We start from the raw sequence: 25,290 nt of genomic DNA, 5'->3' as shown, positions 1-25,290 counted from the left end.
ATTAGAACATAAATAATATGAATAATATAAATAATAACATTGGATTATTCCAAGCACATTCAATAAAAAAGCATAAGAGAATGCAAGGGACAGTTTAAAATATGGATATTTTGGGCAAAAGGCAACCATAAAACCTCAAACTTTAAAAAAGTCAAATTTGCATAATAAAGTTCATAAAGGAAGAAATTAGCAATCAAAGATTAAATAATTTAAAAAGCACCCCATAACTAAATATAAAGTCTCCAAAATGTGGTGTTCTGAATTGTTTAGAAAAGAAAGAAAATACTAATGAACAAAATGCAGCAAAAACTACAATAAGAACAAACATTCTCAAATGTATATATTATCTAAACATAAGAACTAAAACCATGAAACTCCAAGGGGAGGAAAAAAAAACAAAACACACAGGAATAAATATTTATGATACCGGGGTAAAACAATGGTTTCTTTCCTATGACATGATAAATACAAGGGCAAAAAAAAAAAAAAAAAGTTAAACTGATCCTTACCAGAATTAAAACATTTGTGTATCAAAGGGCACATTCAAGAAACTGAAAAGACAGCCCACAGAATGGAAAAAATACCTGCAAATCCCTATCTGACATGGAACTTTTATGAAGAATATAAAGAGAACTTTTAGAAGTCAACAATAAAAAAACAAAGAACACAATTTTAGAAGTAGGCAAGTAATTTGAATAGACATTTCTCCAAAGATGATATATAAATAGACAATATACACATAAAAAGATGCAAAACATCATTAGTCTTTAGGAAAATGTAACTCAAAACCATAATGAGATAGCATTTCACAAACACTGGTATGGTTAAAATAAAAAAGACAGACAGAAACAGATGTTAGTGAAGATAAAGAAAAATTAGAATCCTCACATATTGCTGGTGGAATGTAAAATGGTGCAGTCATTTTGGAAAACAATTTGGCAGCTCCTCAAAATGCCAACATTACCTCAGTAAAAATAATTTTTTAAAATGCTAACATACAGTTACCATATAACCCCACAGTTCCACTCCTAGGTACGCACCCCAAAGAAATGAAAACACACAACTCACAAAAAGTTGTAAAAATGTACATAGTAGCATTATTCAATAGTTAAGAGGGAGAGCAATCTAAATGTCCATCAAGTTAAGTAGAGTTAAACAAATGTGGTATAGCTACACAACTGAATATTATTGTCATAGAAACCAGAAAACATCATGCCTAGAGAAGGAAGCCAGACACAGAAGGTCATACTGAATGATTCCATTCATGTGAATTTCCAGGAAAATCAAATCCATAAATACAAAAAGCTAATCAGTGCTCATCTGGGCCTGGACAGGAAAGAAGGAGTGAAAGGGGTGTCACTATCAGTGGGCACAGGTTTATTTGGGGGATGTTGAAAAGTTCTAAAATAGATTGCAATGATGGCTGCACAACTCTGTGACTATAAAATTATTGAACAGAACATTTAAGTGGGTGAATTTTATGACACAGGAAACACAATTATAAATTTCAAAAATTGTATGCTGAGCAAAAGAAGCCCAATCCCAAAGACTCAGTTCATGTATTTATGAAGTTCTTACACAGGCAAAACTAATCTCCAGTGACAGAAGTTAGAGAGCATTGAGTAAAAGAGGAATGTTGAGGGGATGAGGGACCTTTTCTGAGGTGATGAAAATATGAGTAACTTTAATTCTACAGTTAAGGTTGGTAGGCTTCACTGCATGTAAATTCTATGTCAGTAGCAGCTAAACAAAGAAAACATCCATACAAACTGAGATTAATAAAGTGAACATTCCTGGCTTAGAACATAGCTAAATATTAAAGAAAAGTAGCAGCATGTATGGGGTGCACAACTCCACCTCCAGGCTGAATAATTTGCCAAGAAAACTTACAGGACTGCATATAGTCATACTCAACTGCCAGGATGAAGTATAGTGCGAAGATACAAAGCAAAATCAGCAAAGGGAAAAGGCACACAGGGAGTAATCCACAGGTAGTCAGGAAATGAGTCTTCCCCTGTGTTGTCACACAGTTTGTATTTAATCCCTCTTGCATTTAAATGTGTGTTCATGTGTTCATGATATCATGTGTTCATGATATGCCATCAAACCAAGGAAGCTCATAAGAGATTCAAAGTCCAAGGATGTTATTGGGGGTAGGTCAAGTAGGCACCTTCTGTCTAGTATATATAAAGATTCTAGATTCCCATAGGGAAAATAAGTATTAACATAAACTACATTATTTTCACAAACAATTTAAACAGATTGAGAAACTTAGCATTTAGAAAATTCAAGAATTTAGTTTAGGGTGAATCTTGTGGAAGACCTTTGTAAGGATAAGTTTCAGACCTGCTATGTTATCTCTTTTGCATAGGCATAGCTGTGTCTTACTCTTAATAATAACAAAAACATAGGATGAGGCAGGGAAAACTTATGTTGAAATGTTTATAACTGGTAAATCTAGTTCAAGAGTTTATACAGGAGTTCTTTGTAGTATTCCGACAACTTAAATTTGAAATTATTCCAAAGTTAAAAGTAAAGAAAAAAATAATGGGAGTATGTGGGACTTTATCCCTAACAGAAAAATACCTTAAAATAATGCCTTAAAAACTTCAATTAAAAAAATGTATAGTAACCATACAGAAAACTATAAAGCTACACTGAGAAATATGATATACTAGAATTACATACTATGCCACACAATACAAGCATTATATTCCAAAGAGTTCAATTAGTCAATTCCAGATTTTTATGAGTTGTATAAACACCTGATTTATCAATGCAGTCTTCTCTTCCCCATTTCTGACCTTCTTCCCCACTCATATGGTTCAGATATGGCTGAATCTGTCTTCCAAAAACTCCTCTTCCTAATAATCATTTCAAACAAACAAGGTTTCTAATTTCAGCTCCTCTATCTCTGCCCAAGGTAATGGCTCAGAGATAAAAACCCTTGACTCAAATAGGGCTAATTAGATAAGGTATTAAGTATAACTCCGTATGGTTATTATACTAAGAAAACAAGAGTCCCAGCTGCCTATGGTCATATTTCTATGAGAGAGCCAAGAGAAGACTAAGGTGATACAAAGAAGCAGAGCCAAAGGAGACAGTGCCCAGACAACATAATTTGAGTTCCCAAGGTCCAACCTCACCTAATGCTACATACAATATATCACTAAAATTCCTAATGATAAAACTAATAGTTTTCTTTCTCTTTTTCATTCTTTTTTTTTTTTTTTTTTGTTTAAGCTAGTAAATGAGGTTTTTCCTCTTATGATCAAGAACCTTAACTAAGATCATTAAAATCGCAGTGGGAATTCTTAGGAAAAAAATATTGCATAATAATATAAATAAATTAATTGATAAAATAACAGATGACAGAAGGTAAATGACCCTAAAAATGACTATATGTTATATATTACATAGCTATCTAGGGGTTTATGATGAAAGAGTTTATGATAAATTAATGGAGAGTAAATTTTTCAACAGTAATCAGTACTGGGAAAATTAGTCATTTACAAAAACAAAATAGAGCCTCATCTCACATTCCTCAAAATTAATTGCCCAAACTATCACCAATGAAGGGAAAAGGCATCAATACATACCTCCTAGATTTTTTTCCAGCCACTGATGTCCTTCAATTAGTTGGTCAATTATGGCAAAATAATGTGTAGCAGCTTCATCAGGCATAACCCAGCCACCTGTCACAATTTCAAACTGACCATTTGCTAGTAAACTAAGGAGAAAATGATAGTTTATATTAACATATATATCAAACAGTTCAAATAAAAAATTAAAATAGCATAAGTATTATGGACAGCCAGTATTTACACTAATCATTAAAAAAAAGTTTTTAAACCAGTGAAGGAACGTCACCCGTGAGGCCTGGTGAAAAAGATTCCTTAATAAAGTGTCTGAAGGAAAAAGAAAAATATTGGATGGTTTCACTTATAACAGGAATATAGGGGAACCAAATAAGACATCAGTGTAAAAATAATAACAACAGTACCAAACACAACAAAGCAAAAACAGACAATTATAAACCAGAGACATACTGCAGGGGAGGAGAAGGGAGAGAGGTGAGAGGGAGGGAGGGAGGAGCACAGAGGACTGTGGTGATGATGCATGGGTGCCTTGGGAAAGGAAATTCTACCGGGGACTCAATCTGAGGGGGCAGGGGGGAAGCAAATATTGTCTAAAAAAAAAATGCAAAAAATGATAAATGTTAAAATAAAAAAATTAATAAAAACCTAAATCATTTAAAAAAAAAAAGGGGGGGCCTCCCAGGTGGCGCAGCGGTTGAGCACTGGGTTGCGAAACTGCCCGCAGCCTCCGCGGTGCTGGTTCGATCCCCAGCTGCTCCCCGGCCACTGGAGGAGGGTCCCGCATGGTGCGCAGACCTCTCCTGCTGCCCGCTGCTCCCCTCAACAGTGTACTCTGGTCCTTCTGCCTGCTCTGCTCCCTGCTCTGGCTCTGGTGAAGTTTCTCACCCTCCCGCGCTTCTGACTGTACCCAGTACTTGTATAAATAAATAAATAAATCTTTAAAAAAAAAAAAAAAAGAAAAAAGAAAAAAGAAATGAAGTGTCTGAGGTGAACCCACTTCCCTAGGCAAAGCTACAGAGTTCACTTCAGAAGTTCTCTTTCAAAAGAGTATAATCTAGCACACAACCTCAAAAGATTGCTGTCAGGAATCAGATCAGATTTACTTCTGAATCTTCAGAGCACCTAGCAAGTACATTACTCAAGAGTACGTGCCTAGTGTTGTTTATTGGAGGACTGTCAACTTAAGCACAGTATTTGTTTCAATAGACCTATATCAAAAAAAATTAACATTCTAGTCCTTCTAACAATAATAATTTAATCTTGCAAACTACACAAAACTAATAGCAATAAAGGTGAAGTTAAATATCACAAGTCTCTGCAAATACACACATTATAAAGCACTCTGCTCCAGATTCAGTTAAAATATAGGTTATAATTTGTTCTTCATTAGTAAGTGAAAAACATTAACATTATTATCATCTGTCCACATAGTACTCCTTTGCCGTAATACCATGCAAAGTAACCAGATGTTCAACCCTAGAAAATATTAATTGTACACGAAGATACCTTCCTCTGTGAAGGAAAATAAAAATTACAAACTTAAAAATTTCAAGAAATAACCTGAGAAAGTATGAAAATCCAGAATTTAAGCAAACATGTAAAACCATAGTTTGAGTTTGCAACAAGATGGTTTGGAAAACAGTGTAAAATTTCAGGAAGACAAGAAACTTTAATAAGGATACTGGTCAATAGGTGCCTACATCTAACAGTGAAGTACAAAGTAAAATTTAGTTGATATAGGCTAAAGACATAAAAGACAAATAAATATTTTCTATAAAGCATGTAACAGAAGCCACAGCAATATTACAACATCTGATTGATTCAAACATATGTGTGATCATATGACCAGTGACAGAGTAAATTATGGACACAATTTTTAAAAATAAATAAATGAATGCATAACTAATTACTTGTATAAATTTTAAAAGACACTAATTAGGCCTGTACTGGCATAGGGATCACCAACTAAAATAATTTTACATGGAGAATCAGATGAATTAGTATAATGGCTAAAGAAATGTCCAGTCAAACCTCAGATTGTTACAAGTCCAAATCAAGGACTTATGCTAAGGAAGCTGGAAATTTCTAAATATTGAATTTCTTTAAGAACACAACAACAGGGCCTTCCCTGGGGCCTCCCCTGGTGGCGCAGCAGTTGAGTCTGGGCTACAAAGCTGCCCACAGCCTCTGCAGCACCGGTTGGATCCCTGGCAGCCAGCGAGGGTCCCACATGGTGCCCAGACCTCTCCTGCCGTGCCCACTGATCCCCTCAGCAATGTATTTCGTCCGTCTGCCTGTTCTGTTCCCCTGCTCTGGTGAATTCTCTCACTCTCCTGCACTTCTGACTGTACCGAGTGCTTGTATAAATAAGTAAGTAAATCTTAAAAAAAAAAAAAAAAGAACACAACAAAACATCAAATGGTATTCTGTCTTGTTTTTACTGCCACTGAAACTTTGCTCAGAATTAGTCCTATTCCTTATCTTTGTAGTGACATCTGATTTAGACACACTGAAAGTCACACTCCAGAGACCTCCCCTTATGCCTTAAGACCAGTATTGGGAAGCTGTGATGTCAGGACAAATTGGGAATTTAATCTCTGGTCGTCAAATACAGAAACTTGACCTCCTTATCTCAACATCCCAAGAAGCAGATCTTTTGGTAAATTTCAGAAATAAATTAGTCAAAACAAAGAAACAAAGTCTTTGCTACTTTGGAATAGAGAACAGGAAGTACAGATTAAGAAATCTGTAAATTAAGTGGAAAAAACACTAACAGGGAAATGTTTCCTCTATATCAGTTTTGTTTGGCTATATAGACCCTGTCCCAACATAAACAGGCTCCAAAAAGTAGCCAACCAAGCAAATAATCACAGATGGTATTTCCCCAACTCCACTTGTGAACAATCTTTTTTCCTTTCCCCATGATGCATGAGATGCTCCTGTGATCATTTTATGCTGAGATGCTATTCAGATGTACTGAATTCTTATCTACACAAATAGCTAAAGACTATCCTGTTTATTAATCTAGGGGCAATAACTTTCCCATTCATTAAAATGTTTTCCAAAATATTCTTACCTATTTATTTCATTCCCATCATTCCCAGCCTGGCTGGTTCCAGCTGCCCTCAAGTCTCAGCTCAAAAAAAAAGGTAACCCAGAGAAGTTTCTCTAAACATTCAACCAAAAGCAATACACTACCACACAACAGCATTAATCAGAAATAAAATCTACCAAGTTCATTTACAGGTCTCCTCTCTCCTTTCCCATCCTACTCACATTAGAATGTAAGACAGCAGGACTAGTGTTCACTTTTACTTGGAGAGCACCAAGAAGCATGCTTGGTACAACAGGGGCACTCTAATAGTGATTAGATGAATGAGGAAAAAGTAAATGAGACTCTCAGTTTAAAATTAATATTAACGTTGAGCTTTTACATTAGATGAATCTCACAGACTTATGCAGAATAAACTGAACAGAGAAAGGTCAATTGAATAGGAGTGTGAATAAACATGGCATGAGATGAATTGACCTAAAATGCAGAAGAGGCAGAAATATAGAAGAAAAGAGGGGAGATGTTCATGAAAAAGTAACAGAGGGAATGATGAAATAGAAGATTAATGCACATCTGACTTGGAGTTTAATTCCAGGTCTCTAATGGGGTGGTAGTGTTAATACACAGACAGTAGAAATGAGTGCATAAGGGAAATGACCCTGCAATTATAAATAAAAATTTGAACAAGGCTACTGATCTGACAGTGAAATATCCAGAAAGAGGTAACGGTAAAAGTTTTTAAAAAGAACAATATTAAGTTGTGAGGAATAAAAACTAAACAAGAATGAGAAATCTGAAGAAAACAAAGAGTATAAAGGGCCAAACAGCAGGAAAACATAAGAGGAAATGGATGTGGTAAGAAATGCTAAAGTAAAGACAAAAAGAATAAATCATAAGTAAGCCTGAAACATTCTAGAAATAGCAATAAGACCCAATCTGCACTTCTATTGATTATCAAGGAGACATCTCCATAAACTGGGCAGGTACCATTTACCCATCCCCATTTCACTGAGGGTGGAGCTGAGCAGCCAAGTGATATAACACAGAAGGTAGGTGGGCTCTCAGGAGCAGAAGAGGAGAGAGCTCTTGTTCCTGTGGCCTTTTTGCATGTTGGTAATGCCAGTAAGGAGACATGGAAAGAGACACATGGAGAAGAGATATTTACAAGAGATACATGGGTGAGAAATACATGGGAGACTGACAATGGTGGCCTTTACTTTGATTTTGCTTCTTTCAACCTAGACTTGCCTGGTCCTTTTTGCCCTCTTTCTAGAGTTCCACACCAGTGCTTAGACTTGCTTATAGGAGTCAGCAATCCCACATCAGGCCAACCCTGTTTGGCGTGGCATTTACCAACAAGGGGATGGGTAATTTTAGGTGTTTTATTGGGAAAAATATACTTTCTTTTCTCTATGCACACCATTTCTATTAAAAATCTTTCACAGGGCTTCCCCTGGTGGCACAGGCGATTGAGCATTGCACTGTGAAGCTGTCCACAGCCTCTGCAGTGCCAGTTCGATCCTGGCCGGCCGGCGAGGGTCCCACATGGTGTGGCAGACCTCCCCTGTCCTGCCTGCTGCTCCCCTCAGCAGTGTATTTCGTCATTCTGCCTGTTCTGTTCTCTGCTGTGTTTCTGGTGAATCCTCTCACCCTCCCACGCATCTGGCCTGTACCCCAGTTCTTGTATAAAATAAATAAATAAATCTTTAAAAAAAATCTTTCATACTAAAAATCTTTTTCTACCTTTGTGCTCAAGGATGGCTGGATCTCTTTGAGAGCCTGCAAGTCTGGGGTCCCTGGACAAACCTGGGTGCACCTCAGTCTTACACTAACACTTTCATGTTGTCAAAGGCATTTAAAAAGTAACTTCGACTTACTCAGAAGTAGACACATCCATCTCTAAGAGAGAAATTTTTTAAATACTTGAATTATTGAAATCGTCAACGAATTCAATCACAGTGATTAAAGCAAGCTCATAAGAAAATCAAGACAATATGTCATGGAAATCAGGGCACTGATTATTGTAACAACATGCTCACACAAGTTTTTAAGAAAAATTGCACAGGTAGGTGATAACAAGCATAAAGGACCTTTAACAGCAGTTTAAAAAGAACACAGGGTTCAGTTTTTCTTGGCATAGTTTCTCTAGTAAGGCAGAACTAAAATCCGAGGGAAGGAAAGAGAAGACATGATTCAAAATATGAAGCCATATCACAAAGACTGGACACCTGGCTGACTAGGCAGTTTAGTTGGTACTCTTAGTACTGCTTGCTTTGTCTGTATAAGAATTATAAACCAGAAGACTTGATTTGGAAGGAAGGTTTGGTGTGATATACAATATCCACCGTGGGCCTCCCTGGTGGAGCAGCGGTTGAGCACTGGGCTGTGAAGCTGCCCGCAGCCTCTGCAGTGCCTGTTCAATCCCCGGCTGCCAGCAAGGGTCCCACATGGCACGCAGACCTATCCTGTCACACTCGCTGCTCCCCTTAGCAGTATACTTCGTCAGTCTGCCTGTTCTGCTCCCCGCTCTGGCTCTGGTGGATTCTCTCACCCTCCCGCACTTCTGATTGTACCCAGTGCTTGTATAAATAAATAAATAAATCTTAAAAAAAAATCCACTGTGTTAGGAAAAAACACTTGTCCAAACCAACCAGAAATTGCAGAAATGCACAAATTTGACATGGATAGTCATGTACTCTAGAACACAGGCAACAAGCACATAGGAAGAATCTGATGAATAAGAGAAAAAGAAAAAAATGGTCTGAGATAAAATGTTGACTTAATAATTGAGAAGCACAATGATCACCATGTAGAGATAGGCAGAAAAGCAGAACAGAAAATCTTACAGAAATAGAACCTGAGGATAAAATTTAGAAAATAGTTATACACAGTGAGTGAAAAGCTAGGCTAGCCTCCCAAAAAAATGTACCATATTCAAAATCACAATTGCTAGCAATATGAAAACAGAAGTAAGATAGATTGCAACTGTACATTAAGACTTGATTTTTTTTAAATCAAGGAAATAGGAAATACCTGTATCTAAAGGAAAAGCTATTTAGAAAAAAAACAGGCATGCTCAACTATTTTTAACTCAGTGTTTAACAAGTATTAATTGAGCTCTTTCTCTGCGATAGTCCAAGGAATTGAAAGTTGAAAAAGCTACACTCAGGGCCTCCCCAGTGGCGCAGCGGTAGAGTGCTGGGTTGCGAAGCTGCCCGCGGCCTCTGCGGCGCCAGTTCGATCCCCGGCTGCTCCCTGGCCACCGGAGGAGGGTCCCACATGGCGCGCAGACCTCTCCTGCCTGCCGCCCGCTGCTCCCCTCAGCAGTGTACTTCGGTCCTTCTGCCTGCTCTGCTCCCCGCTCTGGCTCTGGTGAATTCTCCCACCCTCCCACGCTTCTGATTGTACCCAGTGCATGTATAAACAAAACAAACAAACAAATAAATAAATAAAACATGCCTCTATAAAAAAAAAAATTAAAAAAAAAAAGAAAAGAAGAAGCTACACTCACCCTCTAAATTCTATTGCTTAGTTTCTCCCCCAAAAGAGGCTCTGGTTTCTGACAAACATTTTGCTGCACATAACCTTTCTCTAACAGTCCTAATCAGATCTAGAAACAAAAGTGAAAAGATTCAGGGAAAGAATGAATGAGGAATATACATGCAGCAAATCCAAAAAAAGATTTTTAAAGTGACTGACTTGTAACTACAGGTGAAGATATTACCTACTTCCATTTTTCTAATATTTCATTGCTGGAAAATGTTATCAAAAAAAGTATAAGAAAATAACTGATGCAAAATTAAGCTGAGTGTATCTGTCACAATTCACTTTGTCTAAGACGCAGAATTTCTACTTAACAACTTACTACCAAGCACAACCTGAAGCAAGTAATTTTCTCTGAGTGTCACATCTCCCCAATGTAGACTCATCACACATCTGAATTCTGTCACACACAAAAGGATACAGTGAAAGAGCATTTTGCTTAATGGGGAAATTGTTACAGATAACTTAGTAGCAAACAATGCGTCTGTTATCCAGCCTCCCAGAATCACAAATTAATTTCACATGAGAAAACAAGTTAAATTGGTAATCACACATCTGGGGAAATATGAAATAATACTGGGATTAATTTGTAAATAAAAATTAGTTAACTGTTAAATTCAGAAAGATGGACGTTCGCAATGTATCACTTAATAATCTAAAGACATTTGCTTATCAGATTATTTGCTTTATATGCCTTTCAAGAGGAGACGTGAGAGTAAAAATATGTTTTGAAATCCTCCACATAATATTTGGGCAAACTCACTGTCTACTTATGAATACCATCGATACCTATCTCTAAAATTCAGTACATGAAGGACAGATGGCCAATTAGTCACCACTTCATCATTGTTTACTTACTTGTTCCAGCCACATGTCTTTTCATAAGTTCATTGTCAAGGTATTTGATTAACCTGCAGTGTTTTCCCACCCAATCTGACTCAGTGGCTCTTATGAATCCATGAGAAACCTTCCCTAGCCACCACAACCCACCAAAACCCCACCTAGATTATCTTTCATAAAATCCAAAACTTTCATAACATTCATCAGAAAATTTAATTACACTGTTCACTTTCTTCCTCAAGACACTATAAGCTCCATGAGGGCAGGAATCACACCTGCTCTGTTCAACATTTAACACTCAGTGTACTACACTTACAAACTCTAAGAAAAAAGTACCAGGAACACAAAATGAAAAAAGCAGGAATTTCAGAAATAAATGGCATCTAAAAATGAAATTTAACCTCACTCATAAGGAAATGCAAAATTAAAACTTCAATGATCTGCAGCCTGTTATCTATCAGATCAAAATGATCAAAATGTTGTACAATACACTATGATGTCGTAGATAATGGAAACAGGTATTTTTACATACTGCTGGCAATAACTATAACATTTTAAAATACATTCATATTGTTATCCATGCTCATTTATGCTCATTCAAATTAAGTCAGAAAATATGTAAAAGGATAAAAACAAATAAAAGCATTACATACTCTCAAAATAAAGATACACTACAAGCATTCACAAAAGATCAGAAATAAAACTACATGGTTATTAACTGGGAGAAACTGAAGGTCACTCACAATGGTAAATTTAAAATGGTAAACTTTGTTATAAATATTTCATCACAATAAAAAAAAAAAACAAGAAAAACCCAAACAGTAAAATGTGCACATTAGCATCTGTATGTCTATGCAAGTAGGTACATGAGTGTATCTTTCCTCAGATATCTACAAAATAAAATAAATGAGTCTAGTCCTACTAGCTACTCCCTGTGCGATAAGCTAGAGGATAGAGAGACAACAGTGAGTAATACCTTTACATCTCATTGTGTACCTTGTAGATATCTAGACTTATATTAAAAAAATAAATGAAGGGCCTCCCTTGGTGGCGCAGCGGTTGAGCGCTGGGCTGCGAGGCTGCCCGCAGCCTCTGCAGCGCAGGTTCGTTCCCTGGCCGCTGCCGAGGGTCCCACAAAAAAATAAAGAATAAAAATTAAAAAATAAAATAAATGAAATGAAAATTTTCTTCTAAACTATAAGTGGTATACCCAGACTTTTCCTAATCAGTCAAAATAAAACTATAATTTAAAACAATTATTTAAGAATATTTCTCACATTAAATGGTTAAACTAATAGTTTTATAAAGTTTTAGAGAGGATATACTGTAAATATTTCACTGTATAGTATACAGTACTATACAGTGTATCTTTCCTCAGATATCTACAAAATAAAATGAGTCTAGTCCTACTAGCTACTCCCTATGCGATAAGCTAGAGGATAGAGAGACAACAGTGAGTAATACCTTTACATCTCATTGTGTACCTTGTAGATATCTAGACTTATATTTAAAAAATTTCATTTCTTCATTTTTCCAAAATAAGATGCTCAGTCAAAATAAATTAGAAAATATATGAGGTTAAAGAGAAGATTTAAAAACTCACTATTAATAGCTTGCTATAAAATCATAAGAGTAGGCACAATTTTTAACTAATTTTGCCTATAACTCTAAAAAATGCATATATAGTATTATGCGTATGGTTCTATTGTATTTTTGAAAATATTTTTTTATTTTATTTTGGGATATATCTCTCCATTTATTTAGATCTTTTGAATTCTCTTCATCAGTGTTCTAACATTTCCACTTTGATATTCCCAAATTTATTTTTTTTAATTACTGAAGTACTATTTTCTTACATTCCTTTAAGTGTGTTTTTTTTTTTTAAAGATTTATTTATCTATGCATACAAGAACTGGGGTACAGGCCAGACGTGTGGGAGTGAGAGGTCACCAGAGACAGTAGGGAACAGAACAGGCAGATCAACTGATATACACTGCCTAGGGGAGCAGGGGGCGAGACAGAAAAGGTCTGTTGCACCATGTGGGTAGCTCCCTGGTTGGCGTGGGATCGAGCTAACACTGCAGAGGCTATGGAGAACTTCACAGTGCAGCGCCTAACCCCTTGTGCCCTTTAAGTGTCTTGACATTATATGCTTTCCCACCTCAGGCGCAGTCACTATGGTACTCCCACCATGGAAGTACGCATAGTCCTCCACTACAGTCCACTGTGCTCTTCTCCCCTTCACACCATTCCTCTTTTCTCCCCCTCCCCGTGCATGCCTTAGATCTGAGAGTTTAAAATTTGTCTTTGTCTTTGTCAGATCCTTTGTTTGGCTTCTCAAGTGGTATTTATCTTTCTCCTTCTGGCTTACTTCTTTAGTATAATCCCTCCCGAGATGCATATTCTGGCCAACCCATAGTGTTGTTAGTCTTCTTTTACTTTAGCCATTCTATAGTTTGGGATAGTATCTTGTAATTTTATCTTACATCTCACTGATGACATAATACCTGCATGCCCACCCTCCCCCGCACTATTGCAGACTAATAAATTTCTGTCGGGTGTCTGAACATGCCATGATTTTGCTAATTCCTGGTCCATAGTCACTTCTTCTAACCTAGAATTCCTTCCTGACCCTCTGCCACCCCTCCCCCTTCCCCTTCTGAACATGCTAATCCTAATCCATGCAGATTTCAGCTTGAATAGGACCCCCTTCTCCTCTAGATAGAAGGAAACACTCTATTACGAAACTGTTTAATTCCATAGCTTCCCTGTCCCACCCTGAGTTGGGTCAGGCTTGTTCACCTCCTGTATACCTAGAGTCTAGTGCAGTAAATATCTGTTGAATGACTGACAACATAAGTAAGAGAAAGCTTTGGAGGTGAAGTGGTATTTCAGCTGAGTCTTGAAAAATGAATGGGTCTGACATTCAATACACAAAAGTGAAAAAAATCTGCATAAGCTCATAAGAAGAGGAAACAGGAAGCATTGTCTGAGGACACTGACATGGCTCAGTGGCTAAGAGGAGAAAGGTGTGAAACAGGAATTGATGAGAAATAAAGGTAGATATGTAGGTGGGTATCAGAAAGCACAAGTCAGTATGTGCCAGGTAAGTGGACAACGGTCTGTACGTTTTGACACTGAAAGCATTTTAAAGCCAAGAAGCAACATGGGTAGACTCCAGTGTCAGAAATGTGTTGGTGAAGAGGGTACCACTTAGAAGTGGCACAGCTGGAAACACAAAGAACAGCTGGAAATTTTTCTAATAGCAGGAATAAAGAACAATGGTGGGTGAAGCAGAGGGTCAGAATCAGAGATACAGAAATACTAAAAATGCACAAGTGCTTAAAGCATAGAGCCTGACTGGGTGTGGTACAAATGGCATAGAGAAAGGCAGAGGCAAGATAGTTAAGATCAGGGCTGCTGGGTTCTGGTCCTGACTTTACACTTACTTATTAACTGCTCCTTAAGCACATTCCTTAACACCTCTGCCTGAGTTTCTTCAACAATGGAATGGTGATGATAATAAAGGATTTTAAGTAGGAAGCTATAGCACTGACTAAAGAAGCATATATGAGTGTTTCAAACATGGTCTGGTACAATCTAAGCACTAAAATAGTATTAGCTGTTATGAGTCTCCCCAAGTATCCAAAAGTAGAGTTTTCTTGTTTGGTATGATATGGTAGGTTATTTTTAGAGTCTGGATGCTCAGATAATTTTCTATATAATTTAATGGAAATAGTGTTTCCTGGCCCCAACTAAATCATAGCAAATAGCAACACTACTACTTTCTGGGATAGCAGGAGAGCAGATAACAGGGTAACCTGTGTCATTAACTAGGAAAAAAGAAAGAAGTCATGGTGGGAGTTTTAGATGGGGAAGTAGCCCACATACTTGGTAATTAAACATCAGTATGGATGAACATGCACAATGAAAAGAGGAGAACCAAGGGGTACAGACCCACAGGTGAAAACAGGCACATTTAAGGAAAGGGCAGAGGAAGAAATCAGAAATGATGACAAGGAATGCTCATTAATGCAGGAATAGAACGAGAAGAGAAAGAACTCTGAGTCACACAAGACCAAAAGGAAAAAAAAAATTGAGAATGATCAGTGTCAATGCTACAGAGAAATCTTCCTTGTGGACTGGGAAGTAACCAATGGGAAGAGCAGCTGAAGAGTTCTTTGTCACTTTTGCCAGTATCTAGTTATCTGTGATAACTAGCAGCCAGTGAAGTGAATGAGAGGCAGAAACACAGCTAAGCCACTGGAGAAGAACTGGGATTGGAGGGGGCAGGGATGGGGTACATACTTTCTAAAATAAATATACACCACTACTTCGAATATTAGAAATAAACTTAATTTAGACAGTGATGCACTGGCTTGATTCCTTTGATGAAATACTAAGTACTTTTAGGTTTCAAACTCAATTCAAATCTGAAATGTACTTTGAACATTGTAAGACACTGTAACTTCTCAATGCTCTGCAACTTTTACAGCACTCTTTGGTTAAATACCTTAAAATGACTTGTATAAAATGTATAATAAATTAGACTGTGTAAGAACTCTGAAGGTACAGATTTCTGGTGAAATTCAAAATGTACATCACTAAGTTTGAATGTGGGATATTTAAGAAACTAACATCAAACATTTCTCTGATTTCAATAAGCAAACAGAGTTAAGAAGACAGAGTAGAGGTTCACTTAAATATAAATCATAAGAGAATGGCAGGATTAGAGAAAGACTGCATTCTTGGCAAACCCAGCCATGTGATAAAGATTCAGTATCTACAGTAACTGATAACATCTTTTCTTCCAGCACATATGTGCAGCCTTTCATACCAAAAATCCGCACACACAAATGTTGGTCAATACTTTGACAAAAACATATAAACTATTCTAGGTTCCAATAAACCAGTGGGTTCCTCCAATGTTCAATTGCTTACTGGTCTCTACAGCAGAATCAGATGTAATGTCAGAACTGGTTCTTTTCAAAGTCCAGAGAGGAAAAAAGAATATGCAGGGGAAGGAAGGAAGGGCCAGGGGAAAGAAAAGCTGAGGCTAATGTTTCAGCTTTTTGACTCTGAGTAAAGGCTCCCAATTTTGATGTATTATAAACCTCATGCAGTACTTCACTGCAGTTAGTCAAGAAATATTCAAGTATAAAACCTAAAAAGTAAAAAGAATGTTAAGAGTGCAGTTTGGCCTCCCTAGTAGTACAGGAGGTTGAACACACAGCAGACCTCTCTTGTCTCGCCTGCTGCTCCCCTCAGCAGTGTATTTCGTCAGTCTGCCTGTTTTGCTCCCTGCTCTGTCTCTGGTGAATCCTCTCACCCTCCCGTGCCTCTGGCCTGTACCCCAGCTCTTGTAAAAAAATAAATAAATCTTTAAAAAAAAAAAGATTGCAGTCATTTTCAAAATAAAACAAGTGTAGACAGAAAATGTGCCAATTATTTCACTGAAGGCAGTTTCTTTAAATCCATTGCATATATGTTACAAAGTAGGTATCTTGACCATAATTGATTAAATTACTTTGAATCACAATAAATAAATAAATAAATAAATAAATAAAAAGCTAGATGTTTGCAAGGATCTCTGTTTAGTTAACTAGATTTTCATTTTTAAAAGCTTATAGAACTGAATACTCCTGTCACAGAGCTTAAGAATCAAACAAGTTATTGCTAGAATAGATTAGAGGGATAACTTGAGTAATGTTTCTGTTAAGTTTCCATAATCAATTGATATTCTTTGGGGACAATAAAAGCTTACATGCAACTATGCCTGAATTGACAGGTTCAGCTCTGCAACAGCTAGCATACAAATTTAGGCACAGACATTTAATCCATAGAATCATCTTCAAAAAGGGAAAAGCAAGCCATTACATAAGCATTTCACTAGTAGTCAAAAAATTCTGTTAGTAGTGTCACTCAGCACAAGCTCAGAATTTTAAATAATGGTAGCAAACTTATATACCTATTAACTTTGTCCCCAAAACATGTATTTAGACAAAGAACTCTAAAAATGTTACTTTTAAGTAGGGGGAAAATGCTATCATCTTTGTTACACAGATAAAAGTGATGAATGAATGACAGTGAATGCTTATAGCTAGAAGGGAGAGAGCTTTAGCAAAGCTTGACCGAAACAACTCATTTGCCCTTATGTCTCTATGGAACAATTTTTTCCTCAGGCAAAATTACATCATTAAGGATTAGACCTATATTCCATTTTACTTCCTACTACCAAAACAGCAATTCTCAAAAGGAGTTTAAGTAAAGACAACAGTTTAAAAAATAATTTTTTTTTGCATTCCCACCCCCAACATCTTAAGATGCTCTACTCTTAATGTTGAGTTGAATCACATGAAATTGCCATTTCTGTATATCAAAAGTAGCCAAATATTGGCAATTTCATATGAGCCAAACTAAGTAAAACAGCCAATAAAATTTTAAAGAGACAGAGACTTGCAACCTATTAGTCATAAAATTGGTTACATGTCTGATAGACATTATGCAGATGAAAGGAACAAGACTTAGTTAAGCATTGACCTGAACTGACCTGCATGAAAAATCAGCATTAGAGTCCCAAATCATAAAAAGAGAAGATTCTGGGCCTTCCCGGTGGTGCAGCGGGTTGAGTACAGAGCTGTGCACAGCCTCTGCAGTGCAGGTTCAATTTCTGGCTGGCCAGGGAGATTCCCACTGGCGTGGCAGACCTCTCCTGTAGTGCCGCTGCTTCCCTCAGCAGTGTATTTCGGTAGTCTGCCTTGTTCTGCTCCCCACTCTGTCTCTGATGAATCCTCTCACCCTCCCGCCCTGACCTGTACCCCAGCTCTTGTATAAAAAATAAAAAATAAATCTAAAAAAGAAAAAAAGAAGATTCTGAGAGATTCTGGCAATAGCCCCTAATTTGTAGGATCAATGGCTGAAGCAAAATTAAATGTTGGGACAGACGCTAACTACAGTCACCATTATTTTATGAGCCTCCATCCTACAGGAGCCTCTCCAATCCTAGTCCAACTACTGGACAGAGCTGCTCAATAATGCAACTGTACCAAGATGGGGCCAAGCACAGTCTTACCTTCCTAAAGGCAGAAGTAGCCAGACTCTTTTCCTTCTGAGATGACTGTACTCTTTCTTACACAGTGAAAAGCAGCACCATCAGACAGGCCACAGATCCTACCTGCCCATAGACAACACAAAAGTTGGCATCCTCCCCAGCTCTCCCTGGTGTTCATTCAATCTTCCAAAGTTTAGCTCTTCAACAAAAGGTCTGAGGAAAAATCTACAGCTAGTTTTCTTGTGTACAAGCAACAGTCTGAAATGAACTGGGAAACTAACTCCCAGACATACAGAATTGAGGATGGACTAAAAGTCCAAGTTTAACAGAGGGCTGAAGGAGTATGAAAGACCATGACACAGGGGCCACAGGAACCATATCACAGGACAGAGAGTCCTGCAAAAGCACTAATGCTGTGAAGAATGGATGACCTGCAACCTTCCCTCCATGTCTGCTTCCCTGAATCTGATCTGTCCACCTTGTTTCACTTGAGTCAAAACTCTGGGGAGTAATATATTGATTAGCTAAGCTAAGGCCATAGCTGACCTGTCAGAGCTATGGCCTGACTTGTCTGGGAAAACCTTTTCCCAAAAGAAAATAGGTAAAATGAATGAGAAAAAGTATTAGAAAAGGAAGGTATTTGAGGTGAGTTACACTCTCTGTTATGGGACAAATTCCATGTGTGGATACATCTGTTAATACTCAAATTTGAAAAAGGGGAAAACATTTGGATTTACAGACAATAAGATAAAAAACACAAAACTACGAAGTAATTTTTTAAGACATAATTAGAATGGGGACGGGAGGGAATCCTTGAGCAAAATCTCCCAAAATGTAGTAAACATAGCAAAGAAATTAAAATTAAAATTCATATGCAAAAGAGACTAGAGATGCAATAACATTAAATTCTAAAACAATAATATCAAAACAGTAATTAGTAAGCATGAGACACGCTCAAGAAATATTTAAAATGACAGATGGAAGCCCTCCCTGGTAGCCTAAGAGTTAAGTATCAGCCCTATCATCACAATGGCTTGAGTTCTATTCCCAGCTGCAGCAGACCTTTCCTGTCTTGCCCATTGCTCCCCTCAGCAGTGTATTTCGGGTAGATCTGCCTATTCTGCTCCCCATTCTGTCTCTGGTAAATCCTCTCACACCCTGCACCTCTGGCGTACACCCAGTTCTTTTATGCAAAAATAAATAAATAAATCTTAAAAAAAGAGAGATGGAAAATTTAATAGTTATATTTAACTAGGTAGATTGTAAAAGTTTAGATTTTTGTAGATAAAATTTTAAAACTCCTAAAAAACTCAGGTGGGGACCAGGGATGAGAAGCAAAGGTTATCTTCTCTGAAGCATTATATAGGAAGCTTTTTAAGGATATAAAGCATTCATTTTATAATTAAGCTCTCCTTTTAAAAGATAAAGACTCCCAAGGTAACTTCAGACTGAAATCTATATTCCATATCCAAAAGAAATATTCAAAGTGGCAAATAAAAGTTAAAATATTATTAAGGATATAAAATGTGACAGGCACTATGCAAACCATGTTATTTGTATTCATTTACTCCTCATAAAAGCCAAATACAGTGGATTCCAATATTAATCCCATTTGACAAATGAAGAAAATAAAGCACATAAAGGTTAAGTAACTTGTGCAAGGTCACATAGTAGATGGAGCTGCCAGATTTGAATCTATGCAGCCTGGCGCCAGTGCATTGTCATTTGAACTACCACTCTAAATTGATGTCCATAAAGTAAAAAGGGCAGCACAGATCAAGCAAATCCGAATAAACAACAAAAGAGTGGAAGTGACAGCAATTTTAGTCATTGGAAAGAGAAAAATGGAAATTTATCAATGATGAATGATACAATTTATAATCACACACACACATACCCCTCAAACTTTACCTGCTCCCTCTCACTATTGGTGTGCACTATGTGTTAGGAGCTGTACCCCTTAGGACAAAGAAATATCCTGGCCAGGAGTGCCCAGAATCTTGCAGGCCTGACCCTATAGCAGATATTCAGGAATGAATAAGCTAGTAACGAAACAAACAAAGATCAGGATTGAACATTTATGTGAAGAATTAAAAATAATAAAATACCTAAACATAAAAGGAAGTTATTGGAAAATAAGTGAAATAACATCCTTAAGACACAGTAGACAAAGCAGAACCCAGCTGAACCCAGTCACGCACGGACACACTATACACACACACACACAACCCTCAAGCCCCACCTGCTCCCTCCGTTCACTGCTTGTGCTCACTATTCATTAGGAGTCTTACCCTTTCACATCTGTTGAACTATTATCCATCGAATTTTATATCAAAGCCCATTTTCCACAACTTGGCAAAATTTCACAGTATTTACCCCCCAAAAGTCCACTTCCACAAGCAAATTTCAGGTCTTCTTCAAGATAAAATGACATATTTACTAAAGCACTTTTTAACTTCTTAACCATTTACCGTGTGTAAAGCTAAGCTAGCATCATTATTAGTGTCTATCTTTTCTGTCCGTTTGTCATTAACTAATTATTTGGGCCTGCATCCTGTTCTCATTTTTTCCATAAACTGTGTTTTTTATACTGTACAGTTCTGTATAACATGGTGGTTTCTAAGAATATGTATGTGGCAATACAGCAGAACTAACTATATATACAGATGAAAAGTTATTGTAAATATAGACATAGTAGATATCCACCAAACTCTACGAGCTACAGACACCTTCTTTTCAAGTACCAGAAGGTTCCCTGACATTGATCACATTAAGCTATAAAGGAAAAGGTTTAAAAAATCCCAAAGAGGGCCTCTCCTGGTGGCACAGTGGTTGCGTGCTGGGCTGCAAAGCTGACCACAGCCTCTGCAGCACCGGTTCGATCCCAGACCACCGGGCAAGAGTCCCACCTGGTGCGCAGACCACTCCTGCTGTGCCTGCTGCTCCCCTCAGCAGTGTATTTCGTCAGTCTGCCTGCTCTGTTCCCCACTCTGTCTCTGGTGGATTCTCTCACCCTCCCGCACTTCTTACTGTTCCCAGTTTTGTATAAATAAATCTTAAAAAAAAAATTCCAAAGAATAATACTTGTGTAGTCTGTACTATGATGAAGTTAAGGCATTAAAACTAGTTTTTTAACATTGAAAGTATAATTGGGAACAAAACAACACTTGCAAATTAAAAATTATTTTCCTAACAGAACAAAATTCCAAGAGAAAGCAGTAACAACAGCAATAGAACATTTAGGGAAAATATAATAATGAAAAAATGGTATATAAAAAAATTTTGAAAGCTAGAGCACCACTAAAAAGCATGCATATAGAGATGTATTCCTTATTAAAAGAAACTGAAGAAACTGGTTCATTTTGTATTGGTGATAGCAAGAGAAAGGAATCAGTAAACAAAACAAAGATCAAGACTATAAACCTGTAAAATATTGTTTTCTGATGCCTGGAAGGGAGACCAAAAGAAATAATAAAATCACAAAAATGTTAGTTTTAGCCAACCTAATCAAGATGAAGAAAAAAATCAAATTCCCAAATAATAAAACAAAACTACACCTGTGATATTCTTAAAATCTGAACAATCTCAGTAACATCTCTAATATAATTTTTATGGAAAATATGACATCAACTGTACTCAAAGAGTAAAGTAAGACCTAAAACACAAACATTGTTAATCTTAACACTTGATCTCTAAGACAAACACTAGTTCCATAAGGTTTTTATAGGACAATTCTTAATTTTTAAAAGGTTGCAAAGCTAGGTAGCTTAAGGATTCTGTTTGGTTGTGTGTGTGGGTGTGTGTGAGCGCAATGTGGTGTTAACCTAAATTAGCTAACATTTAAATTTAAAAAGTCAAGATATTTTACATAACATTTTGGAATTCCAGCTTATCTTGAATAATTGGAGGAATATCTTGACAACTCAGACATGTGTGGTTGGAGTGGAAGAATAGGTAGGCCCTCTGAGTGCGGCATGGATTTTTGGTCCATCTGTTACCCCTACTGCCCATAGCACTTCAGTGTGGCACATTCCTGGAGAGCCTTATAAGCATTTTTTAAGCTTGCCATCAAGTTAAAAAAAAAAAAAAAAATCCCAATGTATGATGATGGAAGACCAATTCCCCTCAAATTACCTTTAAATTTGTATTCCTATTTTCATCAAAATATTTTTAGGGCCTCCCGGGTGGTACAGTGGTTGAGCGCTAGGTTGCAAAGCTGCCCACAGCCTCTGCAGCGCTGGTTCAATTCTGGCTGCCAGCGAGGGTCCCACATGGCTCACAGACCTCTCCTGCCGCCCGTTGCTCCCCTCAGCAGTGTACTTCGTCAGTCTGCCTGTTCTGCTCCCCGCTCTGGCTCTGGTGAATTCTCTCACCCCTCCCACGCTTCTGACTGTACCCAGTGCTTGTATAAATAAATCTTTAAATAAATAAATAAATAAAATACTTTAAAAAAATATTTTTAATAGGATAGGAATAATTTAACAAATTATTCTAATACTCTTAGGAAAAATTAAGTGGTCACTCACAAAAAAAAAATTTCAATAAAGAAAGACAAGGGGATGGGCCTCCCTGGTGGCGCAGTAGGTTGAGCGCAGCGCTATGAAGCTGTCTACAGCCTCTGTAGCACGGGTTCAATTCCTGGCCAGCCGGGGAGATACCCACATGGCATGGCAGACCTCTCCTGTCTCGCTTGCTGCTCCCCTCAGCAGTGTATTTTAGTCAGTCTGCCTGTTCTGTTCCCCGCTCTGTCTCTGGTGAATCCTCTCACCTTCCCGCACATCTGGCCTGTACCCCAGTTCTTGTATAAATAAATAAATCTTAAAAAAAAAAAAAAGAAAACAAAGACAGGGGAAAACTTAAATTAACAAAACATAAAGCTGTAACAATTACAGTGAAAAAGAAACTCCATGAAAGAGATCCAAACAGCAGAAACAATGAATAGTTAAACATAAGACATGGCACTTAAAATCAGTAGAAATGAATGGACTACATGAATCTCAGGGAAGCAGCCCCACAGGACAAGGGACTAGCCCCCAGGGCCGGACTGGATGGCATTCCTGAGCAGTGGTCCAACAGGGTGCCCCTGCATTAGCAGTGTCCTTATCTGCAAAATGAAGATAATCACTGTATCTACTTCATAGGATTGTTGGGAGGATTAGCATTTGTAAAGTACGAGTACTGTATAAATAATCTTAAATAAAAGAAAGCAATTCATTCTAAGATAATCCTTAAACTACTAGAAAGTGTGCATGAAGATTTGAACAGAAACTTCCATCACACCACATTAGTAAAATAAATTCCAGGAGTTTAGATAGTGAAGGGCAAAAAGTTAAACTAGGGAAGAAAGGACCATTTATTTGATCTCCATATTGGGGAAGACCATTTTAAATATGACAGCCAAGTTAGTATCAAGAAAACACAGTAGATTTGACTACATAAAAATTGTATAAGCCTATATGTCAAGCACTGAAAAGTAAGAAGAAAATTAAAACTATAGGAAAAATAAGCATTGTTGTATGTGTATATATTCTTACAAATTCTTACAATCAAGCAATACACAAGGTTCTGCCTGCATCTATGAAAACATATGCAACTTTATATCACTTTTAATCAAAAGTACAAACTAAAATCCTTACTTGTCAAATTGGTCAAGGTTTAGAAAAAATAATGTTGTTAGTCAATAGGCAGAGAAATTGGTTTACTTCTATATAAATAATACACTGAAATAATCTTTCTAGGAGTCACTTTGATTATATGCTTAGAAAAACTTCTAAAATATTAAGACCCATTAATTCCATGAGTCCATTTCCAGGACAAAGCTGGAGCACAAGGATTTCCTCTTTTTTTTTTTTCAAATGGAGCTACCATATTACCCAGCAATTCCACTCCTAGGAATATACCCAAAGGACACTAAAACATCAATTTGAAAGAAAACCTGCACACTGATATTTATTGCAGCACCATTTACTATAGCTAAGATATGGAAACAACCTAAATGCCTAACAACAGATGAATGGATCAAGATGATATGGCACATATATGAAATTGAATACTACTTAATCAAAAAAGATAAACGCATGCCATTTGCAGAAACATGGATGGAATTGGAAGGGATTATGCTCAGTGAGATAAGTCAGAGAAAAAAGAAAAATGCTGGATGGTTTCACTTATAAGAGGAATATAGGGGAAATAAATAAGGGATCGGGGAATAAAAAAAAGACAAAACTAGCAAGCAACTATAAATCAGCAATATTCAGCAGGGGAGGAGGGAGAAGGATTAAAACAGGGGCTGGAAGAGCACAAGAGACTATGGTGATGGTCACAGGTGATCTGATAGTGGGAATTTTATGAGGACTACACCTGAGAGGAGAAATCAAACATTGTACAAAAATGAACAATGATGTAAAATACATATACAAAAATAAATGCAATCAAAAAAAAAAGAAGTCATTTTTTTCAGAGCTGAATCATAGTTAATGAAAAAAGTATGTAAAGAAATATTTTAAGTTGCAGATATAAAACTATATCTTTTAAAAACTTAATATCTGTCACTGTATAATTAATGTTTAGTATTATCAAATTTCAAAAGAAAATTTTAAAAACTAACCTTTTAACAGCATCCTTCTTCTGAGTATCTATGGTATCCCACCACTTAGAAAGATAGGAGATCTCAGACCACATAAATTTCCTCCGGGAGTCTTCTTTCAGCTTGATAACCATGTTATTAAAAATATACTGAGTCTTCTCTCTAAAGTACTCATCAAAAGTCTTCAACCAACCTAAATCAAAATACAAATATACCATAAAGGTCTGGTTCACCTATCTGATTAAAACTCAGGCACAGTTCATTACATTACCTTTGGATACTCTTAGATGTTTCATTCATATGAAGATATATCTTAAAATTTAATATGTATTTTCAAATTATGAAATTCAAGTAGAATGAACAGGAGAATCAAAAAATGACCATGTTGAAAAGAAAGAACACTGAAAACTGCAAAAATTTAGAAATAAGAAAAATATGATCTAAGACCTAAAAAGCATTTATTTATACTAAACAATTAGTATATAATTCAACATAGTCTCTTTTCATAATCTCTCTCTAGTTTAAGAAACTTTTTAAATTGAAAAAAATCTAAAGTGTTTACAAGTTAGCTGGACTGTATTCATAATAAGGAATAAATGTTTATCTCAGTATGCCACAT

The 25,290-nt window shown here is 36.8% G+C and overlaps 1 protein-coding gene across 1 annotated transcript in view; it reads right to left on the bottom strand.

The window, feature by feature from the left end:
• Positions 1-25,290, bottom strand: part of MAN2A1 (mannosidase alpha class 2A member 1) — a gene marked incomplete at both ends in the record, with an annotated part of 192,386 nt that overhangs the window by 125,576 nt on the left and 41,520 nt on the right. The window contains 2 exons of the mRNA XM_084234307.1: positions 3,600-3,730; positions 24,693-24,864. Coding sequence (XP_084090433.1) covers positions 3,600-3,730; positions 24,693-24,864 — 303 coding nt within the window. The remainder of the gene's footprint in view (positions 1-3,599; positions 3,731-24,692; positions 24,865-25,290) is intronic.

Source organism: Talpa europaea (genome assembly GCF_964194135.1).
Source record: "Talpa europaea genome assembly, chromosome: 5".
Taxonomy (NCBI): domain Eukaryota; kingdom Metazoa; phylum Chordata; class Mammalia; order Eulipotyphla; family Talpidae; genus Talpa; species Talpa europaea.
This window is presented reverse-complemented; position numbering and strand designations above follow the sequence as displayed.